The 27,971-nt window shown below is 44.5% G+C and overlaps 1 protein-coding gene across 10 annotated transcripts in view; it reads left to right on the forward strand.

Annotated features, from left to right (window-relative positions):
• Nucleotides 1-27,971, forward strand: part of RUNX2 (RUNX family transcription factor 2) — a gene marked incomplete at its 5' end in the record, with an annotated part of 221,422 nt that overhangs the window by 163,135 nt on the left and 30,316 nt on the right. For 4 of the 10 annotated variants that reach the window (XM_079969877.1, XM_079969875.1, XM_079969871.1 and 1 more), the window contains one exon: nucleotides 6,338-6,481. The exons of 4 other annotated variants lie outside the window; for them this stretch is intronic. In XM_079969877.1, the coding sequence (XP_079826003.1) occupies nucleotides 6,338-6,481 (144 nt within the window). Of the gene's footprint in view, nucleotides 1-6,337; nucleotides 11,286-27,971 lie in introns of those variants that run through there. 2 more of the 10 variants (XM_079969880.1, XM_079969878.1) reach the window with 2 other exon arrangements.

Consider the following 27,971-nt stretch of genomic DNA (forward strand, 5'->3'; position numbering starts at 1 on the left):
CTAAAGAGTAGAAATATAAAAGTCCCCCCACCCTGACCAATAGCTGAGAGCAGCTGGAGGAGGAGGAGGAGGAGGAGGAGGAGGAGAGGGCTGAGGGGGAAGAAAGTGCTGTGAGTGGAGGGGGACCCTCTCCTCATCCTCTGGACCCCCTGCGGCACCTGGAGCTGGGAGTGACAAGGGGGGCTGAATGGGATGCAGGCGGGGGAAGGACCATCCACCTGGGCAGGTCTAGAGGGAGAGGCAAGGATGGCGTCGGCCTTTTCCAGGATCTCTTCTCGCTGTGAGACTTTCGTGGCTGAGCTGAGATTTTATTTGTACCCTGGGAGGCTGAGAGGGAAGGTGTGTCGGAAGGGAAATGAATGGGCCTTGATTTATATATATTGGTAACTTTGTTTTAGTGTAACATTTCTATATGTGACTGTATTTTTGTAATATTTCTGTAAGTTGTCTGTTGTGGCTTCAGTTTTTTCGTATACTTCTTAGAGATACCTTTAATATAGTAAGCAGTACAGAAATTAAATTGGGCTTGCCAAATTTACTGTGGTGGGACTATTTCCTCGGCTTACTGGCCCAAGGCAGGGTACATGTACTTAAGGAGAGGTGGCGCTGTGGTCTAAACTACTGAGCCTCTTGGGCTTGCCTGTCAGAAGGTTGGCAGTTCAAATCCGCATGATGGAATGAGCTCCTGTTGCTCTGTCCCAGCTCCGGCCAACCTAGCAGTTTGAAAGCACACCAGTGCAAGTAGATAAACAGGTACTGCTGTGTTGGGAAGGTAAACATCATTTCCGTGTGCTCTGGTTTCCGTCATGGTGTCCTGTTGCACCAGAAAGGGTTTAGTCCTGCTGGCCACATGACCCGGAAAGCCATCTGTGGACAAACGCCGGCTCCATTGGCCTGAAAGCGAGATGAACCCCATAGTCCGCTTTGACTGGACTTAACCGTCCAGGGGTCCTTTACTTTTTTAGAAATTAAATAATCAAACACTTTTTTATTTTGATTCCACTACCATATAAATTTACATACATAAGTGAGTTCTAGTAAAATTAGGTTATCCTTCACTACTTTTTTGTACCAAAAACATGCTATGCACCTAAGGTCTCTGGGGTGGTCTCCATATTGAGATTAAAATAAAAATAGATCTTCAAGCTCATCAGAAGTCTGGAATCACATTACCAATGCCTATTATATTTCTTTCCCTGGTCCTGAAGTATTCTATTGATGGGCAGAAGCCGAACAAGAACAGTTTGGTGATGCAAGTTTAAAGTCCTACCACTTCAGAGGCTGGAATATTTTTTTTCTCCTTCCCCCTGTCCTTTCCCAGTCTGTTTTGCTTCTGGTTGAGGGTAAACGTGGCTCGGCAGTCAGCTCTGGAGTAACTCTCAGTAATTTCACAAAAGTGGGAACTGCAACAAAATATTGCAGCGTGCCATCACGATCTAAAAGGGGTGCTGCTGTTCAGGGTCTCATGCTCTCTCCTTTTCTAGGTTACTCCATTTTATTTTCTCACCCAGTTTTTTAGCTTTTTCAAATGTTTTTCAACATTCATGGCAACTCCTCATTAGGCTGTTTTTGTGAGAGTTTGCCCACAGGTGTAACACACACAGTTCTGGGGAATTGCCTTTCTCATTCATCTAGGTTTTTTGAGTCCACCTCCTGCTTTTCTTTCCTCTTGAGTGTCTAGGTCTTAAAGACTTACAGTGCATCTAAAACGAATCAGCTCCCTATCCAACCAATTAATAATGTACCATTTTTCCAGAATGTCAGAGAAACTGCAAAAGATTAACTTTTATCATTATTACATGGACAAAACCTGGTATAATAAACCATCAGGAATAGGTGTAAGGGCTTATTTATCCCGTTAACAAAAAATAAGACAAATCTTGGCTATAGTGGTTGAAAGTTTTAAGATTGTCTTGTGATCTCCTTAAAGGGTGACCTCTGTGTGTTATTCTCAGGAGTTAATCTGTACATAGCATATTACTGTTGGGAATCAACTGAAAATTATGGGCCAACATGGCAAAAATAAGTAAGTATTTGTGTAAACAAATGGCTTTACAAATGAAAGCAGACCATACTGCTTTCTGCAGCCTCCCACCCGTATTAAGTTCAGTGAGGCTTAGACTCAGGTAGGTGTGCACTGGATTGCAGCCTCAGTTTTTTCTCACTAATTGCTCACTAGCTCAGTGATTAAATGCAGACTAGTACTGGCTGCTTGGTGGATATGGAAAACTGAGGTGGGGGGCATTGCAAATTACTGTATTTTCTCAGTAGAAAGGAAGCCCCATTTATTTCAAATGAGTTGCTTCCAAGTAAAATATACCTGCTGGGATGCAGGTGACACTGTGGTCAAAACCACCAAGCCCCTTGGGCTTGCTGATTGCAAGGTCAGCATTTTGAATCCGTGCAACGAGGTGAGCTCCTGTTGCTTTGTCCCAGCTCCTGTCAACTTACCAGTGTGAGTAGATAAATAGGTACCGCTGCGGCGGGAAGGTAAATGGGATTTCTGTGCACTCGGGCTTCTGTCATGGTGTTCCATTGTGCCAGAAGTGGTTTAGTCCTGCTGGCCACATGACCCGGAAAGCTAGCTGTGGACAAACGCTGGCTCCCTCAGCCTGAAAGCGGAGATGAGCACTGCACCCCATAGTCAAAATCGGCTGGAATTAACAGTCCAGGGGTCCTTTACCTTTTTACCATACCAAAGCTAGCCAACTGTGTTTTATGCTATAAAGACAGCACACTTGGGGAGTAAATAAAATAATGTGGAGATGGATAAAAGTACTTAAACAAATATACCCCAGTTCCCTTCTGAGTCCCAGGTCAGCGCTCCTTATCCTGATGGCTTAGCAACTGTGGTTACGTGTCTTCTGCAACAGCAGCTTCTTCATATCTTCCTCCAGTAAGCCTTATAATGCTGCCTCCGTGTTTTGCTTTCTAACTTTTACAGACTCCTCCTTCATGCAAAACATATGCTCTACCTATGAGCTATAGTTACTGCATAATTTCAACAGACGCAGAAAAGAGAAAATTGTGATTCTTGTTCTGCTTACCTTATTACAGTAATGTAAGCAGAAATGGATCAGTATTAATCTTTTCACTAACTTTAAATTTCCCAATAAATATTACTTCCTTTTCATAGTATGAAGGAGGAAGCAATGTGCTTTGCTTTTAAAATAACAACTTTGTTTCTGGGTGGTATTGCCTCTGGCAGAGATGAAGGGGAAAGTCCCTTCCCAGCAGAGGGTTTGCCACAGAAGGGATAGAGGAGAGATTAGGACCAGCTACAAGGAGGAAAAACCTAAAATCTTACATCAGTTTCAGAACAAGTTGTTTCAAGTCATGGTCAGGCTCTGCATTTTCAGATTCAAACTGGATGATGCCCATTTTCTTATGCCTAAATGCACTGTAGCTAATGACACAACTACGTATATTTTCCATTTTGCCTGTTGAAGTCCTACTTCTTGTCTGCTAAAAGGTTAAGTGCCTTAAAGTATTTGCTGGGCCAAACCAGAATGTCCAGGACATTATAGAACCAAGCAGCAGCAAACCACCTACAGTAGCTTAGAAGTCAAAGGAGGCGGGACACTTTTCATGTGTGTCGCTGGGATCAGCATTGGAGACTCTCCTTTCCTGTCTCATGTGGATCCTGGTGATGTGAAAGAGAATATGGAAAGACATCATTACACATTGAAAGCAGTGTAGGTTTTACATTTGGATTGGCATTTAAAGTCTGATGGCAAAGTTATTTCAGCAGGCATCAGAGAATTATTTATTTATTACCATTTATATTTAATTATTGTCCCACGATATAGTTCTCTATGTATCCTCTGCTGCCACTCTCAGGGCAATATCTCTTGGTAATGATCTCATGCCACTGTCAAGCAAGGCCGTTGGGAAGAACAGTCACAAAACCCTCAGGTTTGGGTGACTGTTTGCTGTTTGCTGAGGTGAACCGGTTGCTGTTTTCTGCATTAAACAATACCTGTTTATGAACTAGAGGTTTCTCCCACATTGCAAGTAGCCAGGTAGCAAAGATGGCTCAAATCTTCAAAAAGTGGGCAGTACTCTGCTATGCCACTCTTATTTTCCTTTCCCACCTAAAACTCTTCCTTGCCTGTCCAGAATCTGCAAACGGACAGGGCAGTTGCCCTTTTGTCCTGCTTGTCACACTCTTTTTGGCCCCTCTTGGTAGTAGGATGTTGAATTACATGTATACAGGTGCAAGAAAGAAGTGGAATCAAAGCCACAAACACAAAAACCCTTATTTGACCACACATTTGCTGCCACAACATGCATTTTGAAGAAAGAAAACGAGTGAGGCAGAATGACAAATCACCCACACAAGGCAAGAAGCAAGCATGGCGCAGAGCTGAGATTCGAGCCTCAAACCCTAATCCATTCCCCTTAAATTAATTTATCCTCAAATGCTAGTTTTCCTCCCAGATCTCAAACCAGTGTAATTTTCTATCCAGATTCTACCAAACTGATTCTCACTATATGGGTTCCATTTCCCCATCTGCATTCCTCACTTGAATGCCCCTGTAATTGATTAACCCTCAATACCCATTTCCCCCATCCCCTGAAGAAAACCATTTCTATACGGTCTGACCCTCTGTGTTCCTGCCCCCAGGTTTAAGGCACAGGCAAGAATTTAGACTGGGCAGCCACTAGATTAGTCTGCTAGCCTAGCCTGTCTTCACTACATAACTCCCCATGACAGCTCTACCTAACAAGCCATTCAAATGTTCCAGCTTCCACCACAGTGGCAGACAAGGAGTGAACCTTGAAAACGCTTTTCACTCGACGGCACTAGTTTTGGATACCCCAGATTTTGCTGAGTGAGAAACCTACCACAGTTGGGATAGCAGTCAGTTAACCGATAAAATGATTGACTGAATGACTGCTTCTTATTTGACCACAGTAAATTATTCCATGAAGCCAAGAATTATTGACATTGTATTCTTTGACTAATTGAAAGTTCCACCTTCCTAGCTGCAAAGTTGGACATTGTGTCTGAGATGGTTGATCAGACATATTGCATTGCCTTTTTATTTTGATGGTGGGAAAATAACCCTGAAGTATCCTGAAAAATACTTTTTTTTTTTTAACCAAGAGTTTAAAGATAGCCTATTTGAATTTATTTTTCTCTTAATCTTCTTCTAGCTTCTTGATATTGGTACTAGCCAGTGATTTTCTACACAATTTACCTATATTGATAGTTTTTCATGAAACACTTGCCCTCTTGCCCTTTCAGCCTTGTTTTTCTCCTATGGTGGGCTAGTACAGAAATAAAACTCTACCCCTCCACTGTGTGAGGGCCAACAATCTTACGTTCCTTCTCCCTACATTCTCCCTCCTGGATAGCTTTCCAGCCCTCACCCTCTTAAGCACAGTTCATTACATTGTTGACTATGACTAAACCAAGGTGCTCCTCACTTCATAACGAGATTCGAACCTGGGTTTAAAATGCTAGATTACCACAATCTGGTTGCTGTTAACCATAGTTAATGTTGATGGCACACATAATAGCAAACTACAATAAAGGAGAATATCTGCATGAACGTGGAAAGAACACACAGACTCGTGACTCTTTTCTGACCCTTTAACTATGGTTAAGGGATGAGAAACATCACATCTGCACATTGTATCACATAAAATGACCCATGGTGGTTTTTCACTGAATTTTAACCCTGTTAACGGCCTGTTAACGGCCACTGACAGTTTCCTAACTAGAATCCATATCCATTGCACTTAACCTTCCATTTCAAAGGAGCCCAAAATTACTTTACTCATGCTCAGTTTCCATCACACAGACAAAACTGTGTTTACCCTCTATAATAAATGCTAAGATATGAGGATGACATGGACTTGTACACCACAGTCTGTTTATAAAAATACTTTGGGGCAGTCCAGGTCTATAGCAGGGGAAGGCTGGGAGTGCCACGGGCAGCGGTAGGTACCAACTCAGTATTTGCAAGATTTCTCATGGATAACTGTTGAGGTTTGTGTGGATTTTGACCAGAAGTGTAGTGGAAGGAAATTTGGAAGGAAATTTACTACATTGATAAATATTAAAAATCTGTCCATGGAGAGCACCTCTATTTGGTCACAGTGGACTCTCATGACCACAGATTGGAAATAAAAGGCGCTAAGTGTTCCTTGTAGTGCTTCTATAGAATGATTTGCTATTCTTGTGGGGACCAAGAATAGAAATGGGTTTCTTTCTTTCTTTCTTTCTTTCTTTCTTTTAAAAAAGTTATATCATCACTTTTCAGAGGGAAAAAAAAGAAATTGGATATTTACAGCCTTCTTTCCCCCATGTCTTGTTATAATTTTTTAGGTGCTTCCGAGCTGGGCCCATTTTCAGATCCCAGGCAGTTTGCCAGCCTTTCATCCCTCACTGAGAGCCGCTTCTCCAACCCGCGAATGCACTATCCAGGCACCTTCACTTATGCGCCGCCAGTCACCTCAGGCATGTCATTGGGTATGTCATCCACAACTCATTACCACACCTACTTGCCACCACCTTACCCAGGCTCCTCCCAAAATCAAAGTGGACCATTCCAGACCAGCAGCACTCCCTATCTCTACTACGGCACATCGTCAGGATCATACCAGTTCCCCATGGTGCCAGGAGGAGATCGCTCCCCCTCCAGAATGCTGCCTCCCTGTACCACCACCTCCAACGGCGGCAGCGCACTCTTAAACCCTAACTTGCCTAACCAGAATGAGGGTGTGGAGGCTGATGGAAGCCACAGCAGTTCCCCCACAGTCTTGAATTCTAGTGGCAGAATGGATGAATCCGTTTGGAGGCCATACTGAAAGTTTATTGCACGGCCTAAAGTCAGTGAGCCAAAAAGAAAGAAAGAAAGAAAGTCAGCTAATTTTAAAGTGCCTGTTTTTTTTCTTTTCCTTTGAATAGATTCTCTTGATATGTACAACTGTGTAGCTGGGATGTTATAACAGCTTAGTACATGCATACAACGTTAGAATGACCTTCCAGCATCATAGTTCCAATCAATGTAGATCAAAGCACATTTTACTGTCCTCTTGGAAACATTTGTCTGAGTTATATATATTAAAAAATATTGACTCCAGTGCAGAAAGATGCCCATGTCTAGACTCTTGTAAAACATTTAAAAAAATAATAATTAGTGAGTTATTTTGCCAAGAGGGAAGAAATGGACTCCTGCCAATTTTCAAGACAAAGCCCGTGCTTTTTCTTTTTTGGAACAAACAAAAGCAATTCAGGTACAGTTGCAACCATACAATATGCAGGGCCCCTATGCATGCACAGTGCTTATCACTACTTGTGTTTGTGCTCCTATTTATACCAAAATATCTTCTGATTACAGTAGCTCTTCAACCATATTATCAAAGCCTTGCAGCAGATGAAAGAACTTTTAAGATGCACGGCTTATTTTGTACTGAAAGAGCAGCCGACAAGGTACCAAGGCAGCCTTGTTTACTTTGTGCTATTCATTTATGTGATTTTGTTTTGGCCTTAGATCAGTTAACCAAAATATATATATATTGGGGGAGACCCTCTAAAATAAAATGAAATCTAATTTCTTATGCAAGAAGCAAAAGATAATGGCAATATATCTTACTCAAACCAAAACAGTTTAGGTAGTATGTGTGTCTGGCTATCTTGTTTTATTTTATTAAGTTATAAATATGTAAAAATTGAGGTTATTTGCAAAAAAACGAATTGTCATATAATTTTAAAGAAATATTTATAATTATTTAATGATATTTGATCCCTTTAAAGTTTTCTTAATGTAATGATATGATGACTTAGGTCTCTAAAAATGTTTGTTTTTTAAAAAATACTGACAGACTTTTAGCGGTACAAAATCTCAAGGCTATGCCTGAACTCTGAAAGGCAGTTCCAATATAAACCAGCTGCAATGTGATTTTTTTATATATAAAAAATGCTTCCATCTCAAAGAAACTTTGATATAGGACATTGTTTTAATTTATGAAGGAAATACTGTTTTAAATGTTATTGGTTATTTGGTTGCCTTTTGCCTTTTTAATCTGTCAGAAATGAACTGGAAAGAGAAGCAGAATGAGTGAAAAGCATTGCTCAAAATTGAATGGGTGGGGACCAAAGTCCTATGCGCCGTGTGTGCTGCTCTCATGTGCAAGATCTTTGTCTCCACTCTCCCTGCTGCAGCCCCTCCCCAAGGCTGGGGGTTGTTTTGTGAGTGCTGCTGCCAGATGTCTTACTCCTGTACTCCGTGCTTAGATCCCAGGCAACGCATTCTGGATAAAATCCCAAATGAAATGCCAGCAAAATTAGTGACCAATCTTATGGGTCTTATCTAGTATCAAATACTAGTTATGATGCATATACTGTATATCAATTGATATTTTAAACATCAGGTTACAAAGGAATAAGCACAAATGAACCACTGCAAAGCAGATCTAAATTCAGCAGGACCAGCTTGCGTCAATATTTGATTGTTCAAATGTGAATATGGATAATGAAAGTCCTCTTAAGGCCATGTTCCCATTTACACCTGGGACTCATCATCCATCCATCCATCCATCCATCCATCCATCCATCCACCACTTCCAAACTCTTTTTTTGCCAGAATGACAAGCAGGATTAGCTACTTGACAAGTGCCTGAGATCCAACACATTCTGAAGTGTTTGGAGAATTCTTATTTAAACTTCAGAGGACAGTAAGCTCATTGGGCACCGTAGACTCGATTCCAGAAACCGATTTATGCACATGCTTAATTGAAGCAGGATGTGGGACTGTGGATGAAGCAGAGCCATTTGCGGCTTGACTCCTTTAAAAGGAAGTGTCAGCTTTCCAGACTGCATTGTCTCTCTAGCCTTTTCCATCTTCTCATTTGCACTGCTTTTAGCCTCAACTGCATTCAGCAAACATAATTTTCTTTGGACTGCGGTGCTGCTGAAACTAATGATAAGTATGGGCTACGTTTTGGCCAACCCAACAATAAGAAATGGTGAATTACTTATGCAAGGTCGTAATATAATTGGACAGTATCAGACTCATCATCTGCTGATTGCTAAGGCAGCCCATTAGAGAGACTCCACATTCCCCTGGATTGTTCCTGAAAATTTGGTATGAATCATTTGCTCTTTAGAAAAAAATAATACTTACCTTCTAAAGGTTATATATCAAGTACCCTTTTTGTCAGTTAGAGACACTTTCCTGATGTGTACTTTTCCTTCAAGGACGGGAGCTATTATTGATCCTATTTATTATTTGTGGTAGCTTGAAGCATACCCTTGTCAATTTATTTGTATCTGTAAGATAAGTTTGTTCATTTCAGCAGCACTTAAAAGAGCCAGTGTCTGGTTACACATTTCAAGTTTTGTGGGTTTCTGGTTGTCGTTTATTAAACCAGAAAAAGAAAAGAAAATGAACTTCCAGTGCAAAAGCTGTTGTATATTTAATAAAGGTACTATATTTGTACATTATTTTTATTGCTGAAAGGGGCCTTTTTTAAAGATTTACTATATGCATCTTAAGTAATTTTGTAGGGATATTTTTGTGTTGTTACAGGGGCTGCAGGCAGCAACCCAAAGACATTTTAAAAGCAAGAAAGCAAGAAAGATGTTCTTGTACAATTAGAATACTGATTTATATTCCTGGATTTAATCCAGCACAGATCATTTTCCTGCTTTGTTCTGTACCTACAGTAATATTTCTGTATCATCACGTTTTAAAACTGGATCATTTGGGATTGAAACTCCAAGTCACTCAGGTGTGCAGTTATGTTTGCCCCAAAATATGCCCATTTCATCCCCTGTGATTATGACTGCACAGAAAAAAACCGGTTCATTTTACAAGCCTGAATTAATTATAATTGAAGGGGTGGCAGCGGAAAATATTCACAAGCATCTTTGATAAGCACAAGGCCCTTCTCTGTGGTCTCTCACATTTTAATTTAGTCTGCTTTTCTTTTTTTAGACCTAAGCTCTCAGCAGGGAACTTCGTATTCAGTCTGGGATGGTACCTGATTCCTTGATGACACAATATAAATAAGAAAACAAATAAATAAGTTCAAAATGATTTTTGCTCCTAACTCTGCATTTGTTTTGAACTGGCAATTATTCATGTATATCACACATTTTAAGATATCACCCACCCACCCCCAAAACCCCTCCTGCAAATTGCATTCTCTTGTGATTCAGGATGGGAATGTGTGACGATTCATAACATGGGATCCTTTGGGCTGTGTTTAGTATCTCAAGGATGGGAGTTACTTCTTTGAGAAGTGGAAATGCTGGTCCAGTTTGTGGAGTCCATTGTATTAAACTGCTTGTGCAAAGCTTTTTCAAAGAGTATACCAAAGATAAATAAAGAATTTAATTCCAAACTCCTTCCTTAGATGAGGCTGATCGAAGGGTTGGGATTAGATCTCATAATCTCCATTGAGTGAAGTTGGAGTTACTTCAGTGTAAGTGTGTCGGATTGCAACCAAAGTTACTTGGGCACCAGCACCTTAGAGCCCTTAAAAATGGTGCAGGTGCCCCATTTATTTCTGCCCTGCCCAGAGGCAGCCGCCATGAGCATGGATTTCCTGGTCCTTCTCTCCTGCCCTGCCTCCCCACGCTTTGTTCCAGAGGGGAATCTTTTGCACTGTCTAGTTTACTGGAATACTGCTCCATCTTTTTGTTGGGGCCTGCCATTTGAGTCCTGGTGAAGTAATTGATCAGGAATCACAGAAAAGCCATGAACAAAAGCAATAATTTAAACCTATACAAGTAATGAGGAAAGATAAAAGAAAACCAAGTTTTCTAATATCTTAAAAGTCTGAGATACATTTCATTTCAGCATGTTCTACCTGACATTTTGCCTGTTTACATTTAATTACTTGCTTTATTTTTGTTGCAATTCTTTTAAACAGAACAGCCAGAAACCATATCTTTACGGTAATTTTTGTTTCATAGGTACACTAAGCAACATTCCACATTATTTTTACTTAAATATGTTTTACCAGTCTTGAATTTCTGCTGGAACAAAATGATATTTGTAGCATTTCCTGTAAATACAAGCTTTAATTTCATTCATTTTTTTCTCCAATTGCTGTTGTCCAAGATTTGCTTTTTATGCACATATTGTACAAACACATTCTTCTTTGTGCTGCAGACAGCGATTGTGGAAGGGTTTACTTTATCTTCAAAGGGATTATTTGTATTGTATGTTGCAACTGTAAATTGAATTTGTTTGGCATTCTCTCATGATTGTAATATTAATTTTGAGGTTTGAATCTCATTTTCAATAAAATTGCTTTTTTGTTAATGTTGTTCCCTGCTTCTTTGTCTTCTGCCACATCTCTAGTTTATATTTGTAAATAGACTTGGAGCTGACTGGAGCCAGTGTGCTCTGAAATGTCATACCACACTTTGGCTGAGAGTGCCTTCTGCTTTTGAAGGATAGAAGCTACTATTTTAAAATAGGATTGCCAACATTTTAACCACAGTTGCATGAAACCCCTACTAATCCTGATGCATGGTGCACATCTCATGAAGCTTCAAGGGCCCAAACTGCTGTCCAGATATTGGGTGCTTGCTTAATTAGAATTAGACTGGAGAGGCAATCCTTCTTAATCATTCTGTGCTTAAAAGGAATAAGGGGGGAGTAACAATCCTACAACTGAGGGTAACAACCTTTCCCCCCCTTAAAGCAGCATTCAGTTCCTTAGGTTACAATCTTATGAGCACTTAAATCAGGAATATAGTTCAGCTGATGGACCCTTTTCTCTGTAAATGTGCATGGAACCAGGTTATAATACAAAGAGAAACCTAATTTCGTCCTTGTGAAAGTACAAGGCAAAGCAAAAAACGCTATTTTTAAGGACATTTCCTTTAAAAGGTGGAAATGGTTTCAAAATCATGAGATTTTAATAAAAGCATAAACAAAGGTATTGTTGTTTTGACTACTTTTACCCTGATTCTATGAGGATAACAGCTCTTTAAGGTGAAAAGTGGCCTCCACTTTTGTAGTGCAAGCTTACATATGTCTACCCAGATGCATAGGAGCCAACAAGGTCCCTTTGGCCCCCCAATAAAATTGATGGGCAGTCAAATGGTATGCTATGTCATGTGATCAATTCTGTGGGGCAGAGCTTACCTGCCCCCCCCCATTCAGGTTGGCAACCCTGCACAGCTGTAAGCGCCATAAAGTTCAGTGGGACTTTCAGCCTTTGCCTGTTGGTGTCATCATTCTTAATCTGGCCTTGGTCGTGGTGGTTGTTTTTAGAGAGAGGCCGGACGCTGATGCAGGCATGAGCTTTGTTTACTTTTTCATTTCCGCAGTGGTCAGGAATAAAAACAGAAAACAAACTTCTACTGTCCTTGGTTTGCTTGATTTCATCATACTGTAGCAAACAAATGTTAACTACACATTTTCGTTGTCTGAGATCTGAATAAAGGGCATAACAATGCAAGTAAAACGAAATTCTGGCCAGTTAAGGCGAGCGTGGTGTGCCTCTTTGGTCTGCTGAGGGGAAGCCAGTGGGAGACCTGAATGCAGGCCAGTCTTGGGAATCCTGGCGGCTGCAATGGGCCTGTGTCCTTTTGCTGCCAATGATGGTGTTCTCCCAACAGAGCAGGATGTTCTCTCTTTATAATAATAGCCAGACCAGATGCTAAACACTTCACTGCTAAACCCTGGATAAGTGAGAAAGGGGAACAGCTGACTTCAGTTAAGATGAACACCAAGAGAATAAGCCAGAAAGTATGAGAAATCTCCAGAGGCCTGTGCTTTATAAACCCCTGTTTGGCAGCAAGATCAGAGCATCAAGACGCAAAACCTAGCACACAGCATTGCTGCTCCTCTCCCGGCTTGAACTAGTTGCTGAGTGGAGACCTCGGCCTTCTGAGTGTCCCTGCCCCCATCCATCCCCCACATAGTCCACACAGTTCTTAGCCTCATGATTTTCCTTTATGTTTTCTGCCCTTGACACCTAGGTTTTGTGAATCTGTATGATTTTTTTTTAAAGCATCATTTCACAAGTCACATGCTGACTGTACAAACATTAAAACCCACAAGAGCCAAAGAACTCTGAGCAAAACATTAGCAGCCCTGGCACATTTCACAAAGGCTTGCACAAGAGCTTCCAGAAGAATTCACAAAGCCTTACACAACAGGTACATTACTGAGCAGCATTCATTTTTCCACTTGTGTGAGAGGCGATGGAAGAGCTTGCACAAGTGGAAAAACATTAGGTTTCCTTTCACTCATCTTCACACAAAGTTAGTGTTTGGCGTAAAACAACATTTCATGAGCAGAAGACACCTTCTGCATGCGGAAAAGCCCTTTGGATCTGACCCAGCTCTTCTTAAAATAACTACTTTTACCTTTTCTCTCCGCTTCTTTGGTTTGCCTTCTGTTTTGAGTGAAATCAAACTTCTAAAATTGGGGGGGGGGGGGTATTATGGAGGGTAGAATTTCAGCAGAGGAGTGTTGTTTTTTCTTGCCTCTACTGCAGACTGGTGTAAATGCACTATTTGCATCAGAGTTCAAGTTACTGGCTGACAGTAACAATGTGAGATCAGGTTAGCTTAAAAATAAACATTTTAATATATCATCCTTGAAAATAAGTGGCTATAAAAAATTTGAATGCAGAGGTTTCTGTTTCTTTAGAACACTATTTCCAATAATTTATTAATGACCTGTAATGAAATATACTCAGAGTCGCAAAGTGATTTCATGCTCTTTATTCAGCTCATAGGGGTGAGGAGGAATGAATCAAAGTCCCCTCAAGGTATCTGCTTTATATACATTATTTACACAATGGGCTGCACATGATTGGCTAATTCCGGAATTCTACTGTAAGCCAATCAGGTTGTGGATTCACTTCTATCTGGAGCATGATTGGGTAGTTCCTGCCAACCAATCATACTGCTGCATTGTTCTAGGACCAATCAGACTGCTGCATTCTGAATCCTATTGTTCTAGGACCAATCAGGCTGCTGCCTTTTGGATCCTATTGTTCTAGGGCCAATCAGACTGCTGCAGTTTGGATCCTATTCAACCCAGTACATAACACCCCTCCCCTCTAAGTTCCAGTCCTGCCCGGGAGGTCGCATTCATAGTCCTCGAGGTACGCCGGCGGCCTACGTGTGCGTTGCGGCCTGGGGTGTTCCCTGGTCCGGGGTTCAGGTTCTGGCTCGTGTTCCAAGGATGCTGGCTGTGATGGGGCTGTTTGGTCTGGCGCAACCGGCTCACTCAGTCGTGGTTCTGGTTCCAGTGTCCTTTCGGCCTCGCAGGTCCTCTCTGTATTTACTGATTCTGCCTCTCCTGCTGGCCCCTTCTGCTCTATGGGCCTCACTGCCCCACTGTTCCCTTGGGACTCCTCTGACCTGTCCTCCTCCTCCTGGTTTTCTCCTGGGAATCGTCGCCGTATCTGGTCGCAGTGGCGGCGCCAGCATTGCCCCCCATCCGTTAGCACCTCATACGACACGGGGCCAGTGACCCTGGTGACTGTGGCGGGTACCCATGCTGGGCCTGCCCCAAAATTCTTTGCGTACACTGGGTCCTGAGCCTCGAAGGTCCGGGGGTTCTTGCCTTCCCCCACCACTGCCTCATCCTGAGCTCTATCGGGGTGAAGGCGGTCCAATCTGATTGCAAGGCGCCGACCCATTAGTAGTTCAGCGGGGCTCCGGCCAGTCGTTGAGCTGGGGGTGCTGTGCTGTGCTAGAAGGAATGTGGCAAGGCGGTACTCCCAATCCCCTTGTGTCATACGGCGAAGGGTGTCCTTGGTGGTCCGCACCATGCGTTCTGCTTGGCCATTGGTGGCAGGGTGGAATGGCGCCGAACGGATGTGGCGGATGGCGTTCTGCGTTGTGAAGGTTTGGAATTCTCCTGACGTAAATGCAGTCCCGTTGTCTGAGACGAGAGTGTCAGGGAGCCCGTGGGTTGCAAACAGCCTGCGTAGTACCCGGATGGCTGCGGACGTAGAAGTGGACGGTACCAGTGCGACTTCCAGCCATTTGGTGTAGGAGTCCACCACTATGAAGAATGTTTTCCCCTGAAAGGGGCCAGCGAAGTCCACATGCAGGCGTGACCATGGTGCTCAGGCGGGCTCCCAGGACTGGACTGGGGCCCTTGGGGGATCTGGGCGGGATTCTTGGCAGGCCTGGCAGTGTTTGACCCAGGCCTCTATCTCTCCGTCGATCCCTGGCCACCACACATAACTCCTGGCAAGGGCCTTCATTCTTACTACCCCTGGGTGTGTCTCGTGTAGGGCTGTGAGGACCCTTTTGCGGAGGGGCTGGGGAACAACGACCCTGCTTCCCCATAACAGGCACCCCTTGTGGGCCGACAGTTCATGTTTGCAGGTTGTGTAGCCAGCGAATTCTGGCCCGGGGCTGCTGCTGGGCCATCCCCTCCACACCCAGTCCAGGACCCGGGAGATGACCTTATCTTTCTTGGAATGGTGTGCAACTTCTTGTGCCTGAATGGGGCGGTCAGGAAGCAGCTCCAGGCTCATAACCTCTTGTGCAGGTGCTGGGTCGGGGCCTGTTTCCGGTAGTGGTAGCCTGCTGAGGGCGTCCGCATGGCCCATCGCCTTCCCCGGACGGTGAATCAGTGCATACTGGTGAGGACGCGAGGAGACAGCACTTGGGGGGTTTGCTTTTCAGGGGCAAACAAGCCAAGCAACGGCTTGTGGTCAGTCACCACGGTGACCGTACAAGAAATCATGGATTTTTTTTACTCCCTTCACGATTGCCAGACCCTCCTTGTCGATTTGCGAGTAGTTCCGCTCGGTTGCGTTGAGTGTCTGGGAAAAGTATGCCACTGGTACCTCTCTTCCATCCGGGAGTTGGTGTCCCAGGACAGCGCCAATTCCATAGGGCGAGGCGTCGCATGCTAGCACCACCGGCAGCCTCTCGTCGAAGTGTGCCAAGACCGAGTTTGAGACAAGCAAGTCCTTGACTGCCTGGAATGCGGCCTCCTGGCGCTGGCCCCACACCCAAGGGGCCCGCTTGTCCAGGAGTCTGTGTAGGGGCTCTGCTACCGCCGCCTTGTGGGGAAGGAAGGAATGGTAAAAGTTCAATAGTCCCAAGAAGGCCTGAAGTTCAGTCTTGTTCTTGGGCGCTGGGGCATCACAAATGGCCCGTACCTTGTCCCCAGTCGGGTGGACCCCTTCTGCGTCCACCATAAATCCCAGAAAGTCCACCTGAGGCACTCCTAGTAGACATTTTTCCCGCTTCACCTTGAGACCCGCCGTCTGGAAACGGTGCAGAACGGTGCGGAGGCGGTCCTCAAACTCCTCTGGTGTGGGCCCGGCAATCAACACATCATCGAAGAAGGGGGTGACGCCAGGAATCCCTTTAAGTAGAGAGTCCATTAGATTCTGGAATATGCCTGGTGCCACGCTGATACCGAATTGCAGCCGCTTTACCCTGAATGCTCCTCTGTGCGTCACAATTGTCTGTGCCTCTGCTGTGGCCTCATCTACTGGCAGCTGTTGATATGCTTGGGCCAAGTCCAGCTTGCCAAAAATTTTCGACCCAGCCAGGGTGGCAAGAACATGGCTGACCACTGGCACTGGGTATGCATGGGCCGTAAGGGCCTTGTTTATGGTACATTTGTAGTCTGCGCAGATGCGGACCGAACCATTAGGCTTGACGGGTGTGACAATTGGGGTTTCCCAGGGGGCATTAGGCACCGGCTCCAGCACTCCTTGCTCCACAAGCCGGTCCAATTCCTCGTCTATACGGGGTTTCAGGGCGAATGGGACCCGGCGGGCCTTGAGCCTGACCGGTCATACTGCGGGGTCAAGCTGTAGAGCAATGGGGGGGCCCGTATACTGTCCCAATTTCCCATCCAAAACCCCCAGAAATTCCTTGCATATGGCGTCCACGTCCACTTGTAAGCTAGTGTGGTTCACCCCGGTGACGGCTAGCCCCAGTGGTCCAAACCATGCCAATCCCAGTAAGCTAATGTAGGGGCCCTTGACCACCAGCAATTCCAGTTGCCGCGTCCGCCCTCGGTATTGCACCCTGAAGGTCCCCACCCCCATAGTGGGGACCTTACGTTTCTGGAAGTCCCGGAGGGTGAATGGGGCCGGCCTGAGTTTGGGACCCCCAGTAGGACACAGTTTCCTTAAGGTCCTTGCCGAGATTATGGATAGAGTTGAACCCGTGTCAAGCTCCATGCGGCATGGGGCCCCCTCTATCTGTACGTCAACATAAATTTTCTCTACGTTGGGGTGGGGCAACTGGTATACCTGGAAGTCCGTGAGCTCAGTCGAGTTGCCTTGGTGCGTTGGGCCCCGGGACCTGGGGCTCTTGGATTGGTCATCTGATGCCTGGCGTCGGGTGGGCTGAGCCCGACACACCCGGGCGATGTGTCCCGATTTTCTGCACTGCCTGCACTCTGCGTTGCGGAAACGGCAGGTCCTCCTCTCGTGACTTTCTCCGCAGCTTGCGCAGTTCCCTCCTTCTCGTCGAGGCAGCTGTGGTATGTGGGCTGCTTGAGTGCGCTGCTGTACTCGGTGCACCTCCTCCCTGTTGGATCCTGAGTCGTCGGTGAGGTCTTCATGGTGGACCCTCGGTTGGGATGGCTGGCTCGGCCGTGCCTCTTGCGTCGACCTCTCGGCAGCTTCCGTTGCCAGGGCCTCCTCCAGAGCGACCTGGAACGTTAGGTCCTTCTTAGCGTAGAGGCGTCGTTGCAGCTTCTCATCCCTCAGGCCACCGACGAGGCGGTCACGATGCATGTTCTCCAGCTCTGAGAAGTTGCAGAACCGGGCGGCTTGGCGGAGAGAGGTCACAAACCCAGTTATGGTTTCCCCAGGGGCTTGCCGCTTTGCTTAGAAGGCATTTCGACGAGCCACCACTGAGGGCTGCGGCGAAAAGTGCCCCTTCAGCTGTTCCATTATTGTTTTGTATGGAACAGTAGCGACGTCTTCAGGCGCAAGGAGAGCCCAGGCGATTTCAAACGTCTCCTCTCCGCAGACGCTGAAGAATATTGCCCTCTTCTTGGCGTCTTCTTCATCGGTGACCCCTTTGGCTTCTAGGAGGAAGGTGAAACGGGAGGCGTACGCTTCCCAGTCTCCGGATGCTGGGTTGAACGGCGAGAAGCTGCTGTTGGTTGCCATTCTGAGTTCCTTGTGTCCCGGAGCTGAAGCCTGGATACACGGTGCGAGGCAGCGATGCGGCAGGTGGCGGTGCTGCGGTGCTGTGTGTGGCAGTCAGCTCAGTGGGATCCCATCCTCGTCACCAGTGAAATATACTCAGAGTCACAAAGTGATTTCATGCTCTTTATTCAGCTCATAGTGGTGAGGAGGAATGAATGAAAGTCCCCTCAAGGTATCTGCTTTATATACATTATTTACACAATGGGCTGCACATGATTGGCTAATTCCGGAATTCTACTGTAAGCCAATCAGGTTGTGGATTCACTTCTATCTGGAGCATGATTGGGTAGTTCCTGCCAACCAATCATACTGCTGCATTGTTCTAGGACCAATCAGACTGCTGCATTCTGAATCCTATTGTTCTAGGACCAATCAGGCTGCTGCCTTTTGGATCCTATTGTTCTAGGGCCAATCAGACTGCTGCAGTTTGGATCCTATTCAACCCAGTACATAACATGTAAGGTATTGTTTTTAAAGCCTTCCAAGTCTTGAATGACTGCTGCTCTCCATTTTTTCTAAAAATATTTTGTTGACATGGCCAACATTTTTCTAAAAACATTTTGTTGAGATGACCAGATCACCCCCAATTCCTCTCCATCTGGTTTGTTGTATTTCCCTTGACAAGGCCACCTTACCTCCCGCTTCCTCACAACTGGAAGAGGCAGTAGATCCTCCCCTGGGGAGGGGAAGAGAAGCAGAAACCAATCACGTGTTAGAAGATACCATTGGCAGATAACAACAACAGTCTTTCCTGCCAATATGCAACTGACGGTCCGTGTTTCCAGCTCTTAGGTGTGAGAGAACATACCTAGCAATTAATCTTCACAGAAATTCTGTAGCTGAGATTTATGGGTCCTTCAGTAGACAAATGGATGTGGAGATGATTCCTCAAAGAAGAAGGGGGAGAGGAAGGAAGGGGAACACCATTAGGGGAGTGGGTTCCCAATATTAGAGGTAGTGGGCTTCTTCATTCCCCCCTTCCTTCATTATACAGTTTAGAAGCCACAGGCTTTGCTAGTGTCACTGAGTGGAGCTGAGGCACCTGCCCTCCTACTTTCATGGAGACACTGGTGTCATTCTGCTATTGTGGACATAATAGCAGAATGCTAACGCTATTCCCAGAGTATCTCTGGCAAGGCAGGGTAGCGGCAGGAGCAGCAGGAAAAGTTGTGTTTCAGTTGCTATGCCACAGAAGCTACTGGCAGAACTGAAGTTCAGTCCCTGGAGGTGCTGCTGGCGAGGTGCTCATCTACCCAGATTAGAGGTGTTCATTTTGCTTTAGACTACACTGCACACACTCTGCAGGAACAAGTTTGCAGTGTCTGGTCAGGATGTTGGACAGACAGCTGTTCCTGTTCCACAGAAATACTCGTTTGTGGCATGAAACAGGGTGGGGGTGGAGGTGGGAAATGCCCAAACCTCTCCTTAAATGGCATTCCTGGTGATAGGATGTTGATTATTATGGCATTACATGCAATAGCAATTCATTTTGTGGCAACTCAGTGGATAGATCTTGCTTGTGTGTCACATCTGACTGACACCTGAGCATTCCTACAAGTGACATTTAGCTTATTTTGCCTAGTTCTGAAGCACATGGCTTTTAAAAATGAGCCAGCTTGTTTTGTTAGCACATTTCTGTGGGGCATGCACAAGAACTGCAGGCACCCTGGTCTTGCATGGTTCACGTCCATGTCCATGAGACGGGCACATGTCTTCTCAGGGGACTGTGCCCTCTGCTTGTAGCCTTATTTCCAGTGTCAAAATCCCATAGAAATTGCCCGTTTTTATTTGTATGTTTCCCTCAACAGGAGGTAGGAGTGCCATCTAGGGAGGCTGAGGGACCAAGCCCGCCAAAAAAAGTTTCAAGGCGGGGTCTAGGCCCCCTCAGAATTCTGCAGTCACTTTGCTTCACCTCACTTGCACATGCCATGCAGCGTGCATGCGACACGTCAGCACATTGTGTAGTGAACCCGGCTGATGTCAACATGTGACGTGGCTTCCTGACTTCCATCGCACACATCGGGCGTCAGGGGAAGCGGCTCCCTTGATAGGAGGGAACTGCTTGGAGGTTTATTACAATCAAGTGGTATATAAAGTTTGTTAAGCAAAAGGAAAGTGCTTCTTTGGTTTGTGTTTGAGAGAGAAAGAAGTGAGAGACATGGGTCAGAAAGATGCCATGAGGGGAAAAACCCAGTCCCCATGTGGGAGATCTTCTTATGGATCTCCCAGTGCTTGGCCCTTCTTTCCCTTAGAGTAGGGGTCTTAGCTAAGGAGTATCTAAGAGACACTGAAGTGTCGGTGGGTTCTCATGAGGCAAGACGCAGTGATAACAGCAAGAACCTTTATTCAACTAACAGAACTGGACAACAGGCAAAGCAACTGCTTATAGAGATTTCTGAAGGCCTGGGCCACTCCCACCCCCCATGTGATTGGCCGTCTAAACTTCCAAGCTGCAAATCATGACTCATACTTTAAGGGCCAATGGCAGAGGCCCAAATCCTGAAATGTCTGTGATTGGATATCAGAGCACAGGAGCTCAGAATCCTTAGTCCAGACTCAAGTTCAGGCAAACACAGACCACTGAATACACAACAGACACCATTTTAGAATCTTGGAGGTAGTTACAGATATAAACATTCTCCTGAATATAAATTACCATTAATGTTCACAAAACACAGTAGGTGTACTTATTTTTTTGCCAGGACTTTTCTTAAGGTGCCTTTCAGTCAAAATTTGAGCATCTACATATGTTTTCAATTATTAGGACATTTTACAAGATTAGTTAACAGGGTATATTCAGTTTTTAAGGCAATATATTTCTCTATGAAAGAGATTTTTTTACAGGATATCCCAGTTAAGCCTTGCACTTTGCTGATTGTGGGCTCCTGGCCAGGGATAGTTCACCAACTTATCAAATAACATAAAATACCAACTTCAAACACAGTGACAGGATGCAAGAATCTGTCTCAATAGTTCAAACTGTGAAAAAGTACCAAACAGTCCGGCATCTCTGAACTGAAAATGTTCTCATCCACAGGAACTTTAAAGGGAATTTTTTTACCTTGAGGTAGCTGCCTTTTTCCGTGAGCTAAATCAGGGTATCATTTTATTTTTTACACCTTTCATATGTCATGGAACCCAATGCAGGCAGTTGCCTATCCCAAGACGGACCCAACCCAGTCTGGCTGAGTTTTGGCAAGTGGTGTTCTCCTGCTGCCTTCAGGACAATCTGGCATTTATTTATTTTTTAGAATCATTTTAATTGATTTTTCAATAAGAAACATCCAGTTAATATATCCAATCATAATACTTAAATTAAAACTAAAATAAAAAAGACCAAATTATAATCCAAATTATATTTATTAATTTTTCGGAGCTCCCCACGGAAAAAAAAGAATAATCTGGCCTTTGTGCATGCAGAACACGTGGTCTCTGGAGGACACATTGCTCTATCCAATTTTGGGCATACACATGTGATGTTTTGACATAGCCTTATGCATAAAAAGGTAAACAAATGTGTTTGCAAATATATCCATTATGTAAAGGTAAAAGGACCCCTGACCATTAGGTCCAGTTGCGGTGCTCATCTCTCTTTATTGGCTGAAGGAAGCCGGCGTACAGCTTCCGGGTCATGTGGCCAGCATGACTAAGCCACTTCTGGCGAACCAGAGCAGCGCACAGAAATGCCGTTTACCTTCCCGCCAGAGCGGTACCTATTTATCTACTTGCACTTTGACGTGCTTTCAAACTGCTAGGTGGGCAGGAGCAGGGACCGAGCAACGGGAGCTCACCCCGTCACGGGGATTCGAACCGCCGACCTTCTGATTGGCAAGTCCTAGGCTCTGTGGTTTAATCCACAGCGCCACCGGTGTCCCTCTATCCATTATGTAAGTACATGCATATCATGCAGCCATAAGTCCTCATTGAAATATTGATTGTTGTTAATTGGTTTCACTCAGTATATCCTCACAATTCAAAGTCAGCTGTCCAAGACTGTAATCTAAGAATTGCATTTGGTTGTTAAATAGCAACTGACTACACTACAGATTTTGATAACAAATCAGTCTTTCTTAGTGAAATATGTGACCTCCGGCTACTTTTCAGAGATAAGGGAAATGGGATGGAGTTCTGGGAATGAGACCCAGTGTTTTTCAAAAATAAGATGGCATACTAGAAGCAAGCTCCTTTTAGGTGAAAACAGGTCAGAAGAAGAAGAAATGTTTGGATTTGATATCCCGCTTTATCACTACCCGAAGGAATCTCAAAGCGGCTAACATTCTCCTTTCCCTTCCTCCCCCACAACAAACACTCTGTGAGGTGAGTGGGGCTGAGAGACTTCAAAGAAGTGTAACTAGCCCAAGGTCACCCAGCAGCTGCATGTGGAGGAGCGGAGACGCGAACCTGGTCCCCCAGATTACGAGACTAGTGCTCTTAACCACTACATCACACTGGCTCCCAGCAATGATTATTGCAAAATGACAAAGCTAGCTGAACTGTCTGTAAATTTCAACCTTGTGTAAATGCAACAATGATTTGATAAAACATAATTATCATGCCGTGAAATGCATTAATTGCTTCTCTAAGCATTTTTAAAGACATGAATGCCTATAAACTCTTACCTATCTACAAACACCTGGGAAAAGGCTTTAAGCTGAGAAAGCTCCTGGCAAACAGCTACTTTTCCCCAAGGACACTTTCACATGTATATTTCCCAGCATAGTTGCCTCTACAGTTGCTTCCATGCTGATACACGCAAAGACTTCTGCAAAGGTGGTGCAGCTTCATGGTTTGCTTACAAACCACGTAAGTGACACCTTATGAGAGGTCCTAACTTGAGACACCCATCATTTTGCATGGTTTGTTAGCATACCAGCAGGAAGCCAAACTCGGCTTAAAGCTGAATGGAGGCAGTTGCAACAGTGCCAGGAAAGGTACGTGTAAAGGAAGGAAGGAAGGAAGGAAGGGGTGTCTAAGTTTAGAGTGTCTGTAGTGACAGCACACCTTCCCCCCCCCCCCCCGCAAAAAATGCCACTTTGTGCAAATGAAAATGTCACTGGTTGCATTTGGTCTAGTTCAGGGGTCCTCAAACTAAGGTCCGCGGGCTGGATAAGGGCCGAGCGACTCGTTTATCCAGCCCGCGGCGACCCCCGCCACCCACTGCCACTGCCCGCTCTTACCGGCGCTGTGCGGCTGCCCAATTCCGGGTTGGAGGAGCACTGGAAATAGCATTATTTGTGCATGCACAAGCGTTATTTCCGGTGCACATCCGGGTTGGAGGAGGCCTGTGCACATGTGCACAAGCTATTTCCAGTGCTCCTCTGACCTGGACGTGCACCGGAAATAGCGTGTGCGTACACGTATGGGCACATGCTCCTCCATGCGATTGGCGCTGGAGACACCGGCCCAAGGTTTGCTGACCCCTGGTCTAGTTTTTCACCTCCCCACCTCTGCAATGATGTCTGTGCAAAGACATAAACTGAGAGAGCATCTCCTCATCCAATGCCACTGAAACATCCACCTGGGAGCATCTTCTTACACTAGGGAATTACTCTCTTGGGAAAGGGTGGTGGACTTTTGATTCCAACAAGATTATTAGAATTTATCATCAAAATTAGAGATGGTAATGACCCCTTTGTGGCTCCTACCCCTGTCACATATCTGTAAATGCTGGCCCTGCTTCATACAAGTGTAAACATTAAACAGTGTAATGCAGTGCAAAGGCTTCCCAGGGAGCACACAGTAAAAAGCTTCTTTTTCTTCTTTTCTTCTTTACATGAAAGCACATTAAACAGCATTTGCCATCAATAAAATCCAATTCAATCCATGTGAGAAGCATTACAGTCACAGTATGCTTATTGAGTGATGATACCTGAACAGCTGAGATTCAGTGGAAGGAAAATGTACAAAGTGAGGCATCATAAATTACGCAAATTATTAAAAGCCAAGCTGTAGAGACAGGCTTATTGAATTCAGAGATTTCTTGTTCTAAAGTAGAAATAAGAGGAATAAAAACAGATCAAGTATTTCAGATTAAACTGAAAGGGGATGTGAACTAATAGAATTTATATAGCCCATTTCATGTGTTGCGAAGGCTTCACGTACAAGTTTTGTTTAGGCTCTGCTCTATTTGTAGGTGCAACAGCAGTCATGTGAAGGAGAGCAGGGATGTGCAGAAATGTGCCACCAAGCCCTGCTCCCCCAGGCACACCACTAGCCTCCCCCTTGCCAGCCCTCCATGAGTTGGGTGATGGAGCATGATCCCCGCACAACTTATAACCCTGGTTCGGTAGATGCAAACATTTGCCCCCAATGCATGCAGGACTGGAAAGAAAGGCCACTGTGAGCTGCCAGAGGGGGCTGAGCTCAGCAGGGGCTTCTGCCATGCGATTATTGTCACGTGTGCAAGCAGGGCTGCAGGTATCCCTGCTTCTCTGTTCAGTATTTCAATATCCCTGACATAATTATCCTCCTTATTTCAGAGGGGTGTCCTGAGAGTGAGTGGCTCCACTGGGGCTACTTTGTAAGTTTGTGGGTTCCTGGCTCACAGATTTAATTCTTAACTGCTACTTTGTGGATTAATTACTGGTAAGTTTGGTACTCACTGAATAATTATATAATAGAGAAAATGCTGTTCGCCTAGTCTCATTTTTCTCAAGACCCATTCACCAGCTCTAGCGTTTTGCAATCTGAAAAGTATCACCATTGCTGAAAGCACTTCTTGAGAATGTCAAGGAAGTGTTCGTCACCCGCAAGACATTATACCCACAATCCAACACAGTAATAAGCATGTTTCACCGCACTGCTTAACTGTGCTGGATAGAGACTAACATCTGTGTTAGATTGTAGTTTCAGTCATCAACCAAGTGAACCAACCAAATGAGACATTAAATCAATGTATGAAAAAAGCACACCAGAGAATGAAACTGAAATTCTGCCAGGCTGCATCTTTGCATTTGCTTAAATAGGAACTGGATGTATATATATCCCAGTAGTGATGTATGGAAGTGAGAGCTGGACCATAAAGAAGGCTGATCACCGAAGAATTGATGCTTTTGAATTCTGGTGCTGGAGGAGACTCTTGAGAGTCCCATGGACTGCAAGAAGATCAAACCTATCCATTCTTAAGGAAATCAGCCCTGAGTGCTCACTGGAAGGACAGATCCTGAAGCTGAGGCTCCAATACTTTGGCCACCTCATGAGAAGAGAAGACTCCCTGGAAAAGACCCTGATGTTGGGAAAGATGGAGGGCACAAGGAGAAGGGGACGCCAGAGGATGAGATGGTTGGACAGTGTTCTTGAAGCTACAAACATGAGTTTGACTAAACTGAGGGGGGCAGTGGAAGACAGGAGGGCCTGGAGTGCTCTGGTCCATGGGGTCACGAAGAATCGGACACGACTAAACGACTAAACAACAACAACAACCTCACCCCTATTCAAGTCTATGGAAAGGATTTTAAAGTTCTGTCTCAGAGGGAGACGCCTACACACATCTGTCTGTCTGTGTCTGTGGTGGAATCTACACACATATAAAAACACACTGTGAAAATGCTTTTTAAAAGAAAGCTTTGAAAAATACATTTAATTTTGCATAGCTCACTGTCGCCGTCACACAATGCTATTGTGAACCACACACAATGCAATTGTGAACAGAGTTTTGCTTATGGAAAGAGTTTTCCACCAGTGGAAAGAGGGGCTGGCATTTCCAATGGTTTGCTTTCCCCCTGTGGCCTCTTGCACCTCTCTGCCCCCGCCCTGGATTAGCCCCGGGGGTTGGGGGACCGTCTAGAGAAGCTTGTGAAGTGGTGCAGAGAACTGGGGGAGGGGATCCGTGAACATTGCCTCCCCGTCTTTCATGAATGCTTGCTAAATTAGCTATAATTTGGTAAATTACCAGTATTTTCTTCAGAGCCTACTGTAGAACACACAAGATGCACTTTTGAAAAGGGTCAGAAGACACGGAAAATTTTGCAAGGAGCAAAGGAATAAGGAAATGGGTGCTTTAGTTGAGATTCCTGCATTGCAGGGGGTTAACTACATGATTCTCTGGGTCCCTGCCCCCAATTCTACAATTCTATCATTCTATGAAACAGTGTGGAATATGGGCAGATGTAAACGGATGGCACTGTAAAAGGAATGTGTTCACATAGAACAGGCAAAAGGGAGGAAATAGTCTTCCAGGAGTATTTTGTGTTGTATTTTTGTGTTGACTGAAATCACAAAATGGAGTCTGAAAGTGGATCTCTAATTGAGAGTGCCACCAGCTTAATAAAAGAGATCTGGCCATAATTATAGTTGCTACTCCCTTTCACCTGCTTATGCAATAAAGATAGTGAATCCAGCAAATGACCTCTTTACTTTCATACCATGTAAAGAATTCTTAAATTATGTAGCTTCCTCACAGACATGCCATCTGCTCTGCAAAAGACCTCCCTTGGCATTTATTCTATTTAAAAAACAACAACAAACCTGAACATCACTTATGCTGTTCTCATGCAACACATTGATTCTCCATTTGCTAGGAACTGACTTTACCCCTACAACTGAACAGAATTTACTTGATATTTCACTCCTCTTTTACTAACCATAGTGTACAGAGAATTTATGAATATACAGAATTATTTACAAAAGGAATGCACTGATTTCAATGGAGTGTTTTCATGTAAATTGCACAGAATAAGTGGTAGTCTGTGTTAATTAAAATGTAATTTTCAGTTCAAATACTTCTTTAAATATGAGCACAGACCTATTCATGTGTACTCAGAAAAAGAGCCACTTTATTCAAAATGATTTACTCTCAGGCAAGTATGCATAGAACAGGAGCGAGAGCTTTGCCATAATATGTTCTCCAAGCAATCCCAGGCAAGAAAGCAAGCATATTTTCCTTGAGAAGAAGGATTTTAGTATGTTGTGTGGCCAAAGTGAGCCAGGAGGAGGCATGCGAAGAGGACCAGCATCTGAGGGACTCCAGAGAGGGCCTTCTCTGTGGAAGTGCCTGCCTAGGGAAGCCAGCCTTGCTTTTCTCTGATGCTTCTCTGCCCTCTCATGAGGATCTTCTTATTTTTCACTGGTGTCTACCTGTTGAATTGTCCTTGCACCCTGTTGAAAGTGAACTTTTTGAATCAACATGTTCTTACTGCAAAATTTCAAAGTCAGGTGGAAATTGCACCTATCTGGTTTCTACCATCCTCACTAACAGAATGTGCTGGAGTTTGAAGCAGCTCTTATAATAATGAGAAAGCCGTGTCTTGTGAAGGATATTTGAAACCACTTTGGGGTCACATTTTAGATTTTGCACAAGGCTGCTAATTTTTGTTTTAAAAAGAAACTAGCTTACTGGTCAAGATAATAGGTAGAGTCAGATCCTGACAGGCCGGCAGTGGAGCCAATACAGGTTATGGCAGGTGAGGGTCGGAGCCAGACAGATTATGGGCAGAGCTTGGCAGAACCTGGAGTTTTCCAGTTTCTTTAGCCAGCATTAGCTATCTAAAAGATCACAATATTACAGGTTAGACCAATAAAATGTTGCCTAGTTGGCAACCTTAATTGCCATGTACTTGGGGAAACCATGTTGAGACTAAAACACTTTTTTACTTGCAAAGGGCTCTCAACCTTTTTGAGTCAATGGCTCCCTTGACCAACTACATTGTTTCTGTGGCTCCATTGTGGGATACAGAAGAACACCCCTTACATGGAAGTTCCATTCGGGGCTACGTGTGCGTCACCGGAACACCCCCCCCTTCCTTAATTGGTTTTGAAGGTTGCTGAGAAGCTCCATCTTGCTACATTCTAAACCCCGATTGGCTTCACTGGAAATCAATGACATCGTCACTCATAGCCAT

This window comes from Podarcis cretensis (assembly GCF_951804945.1).
Source record: "Podarcis cretensis genome assembly, chromosome: 3".
NCBI classification, from domain to species: domain Eukaryota; kingdom Metazoa; phylum Chordata; class Lepidosauria; order Squamata; family Lacertidae; genus Podarcis; species Podarcis cretensis.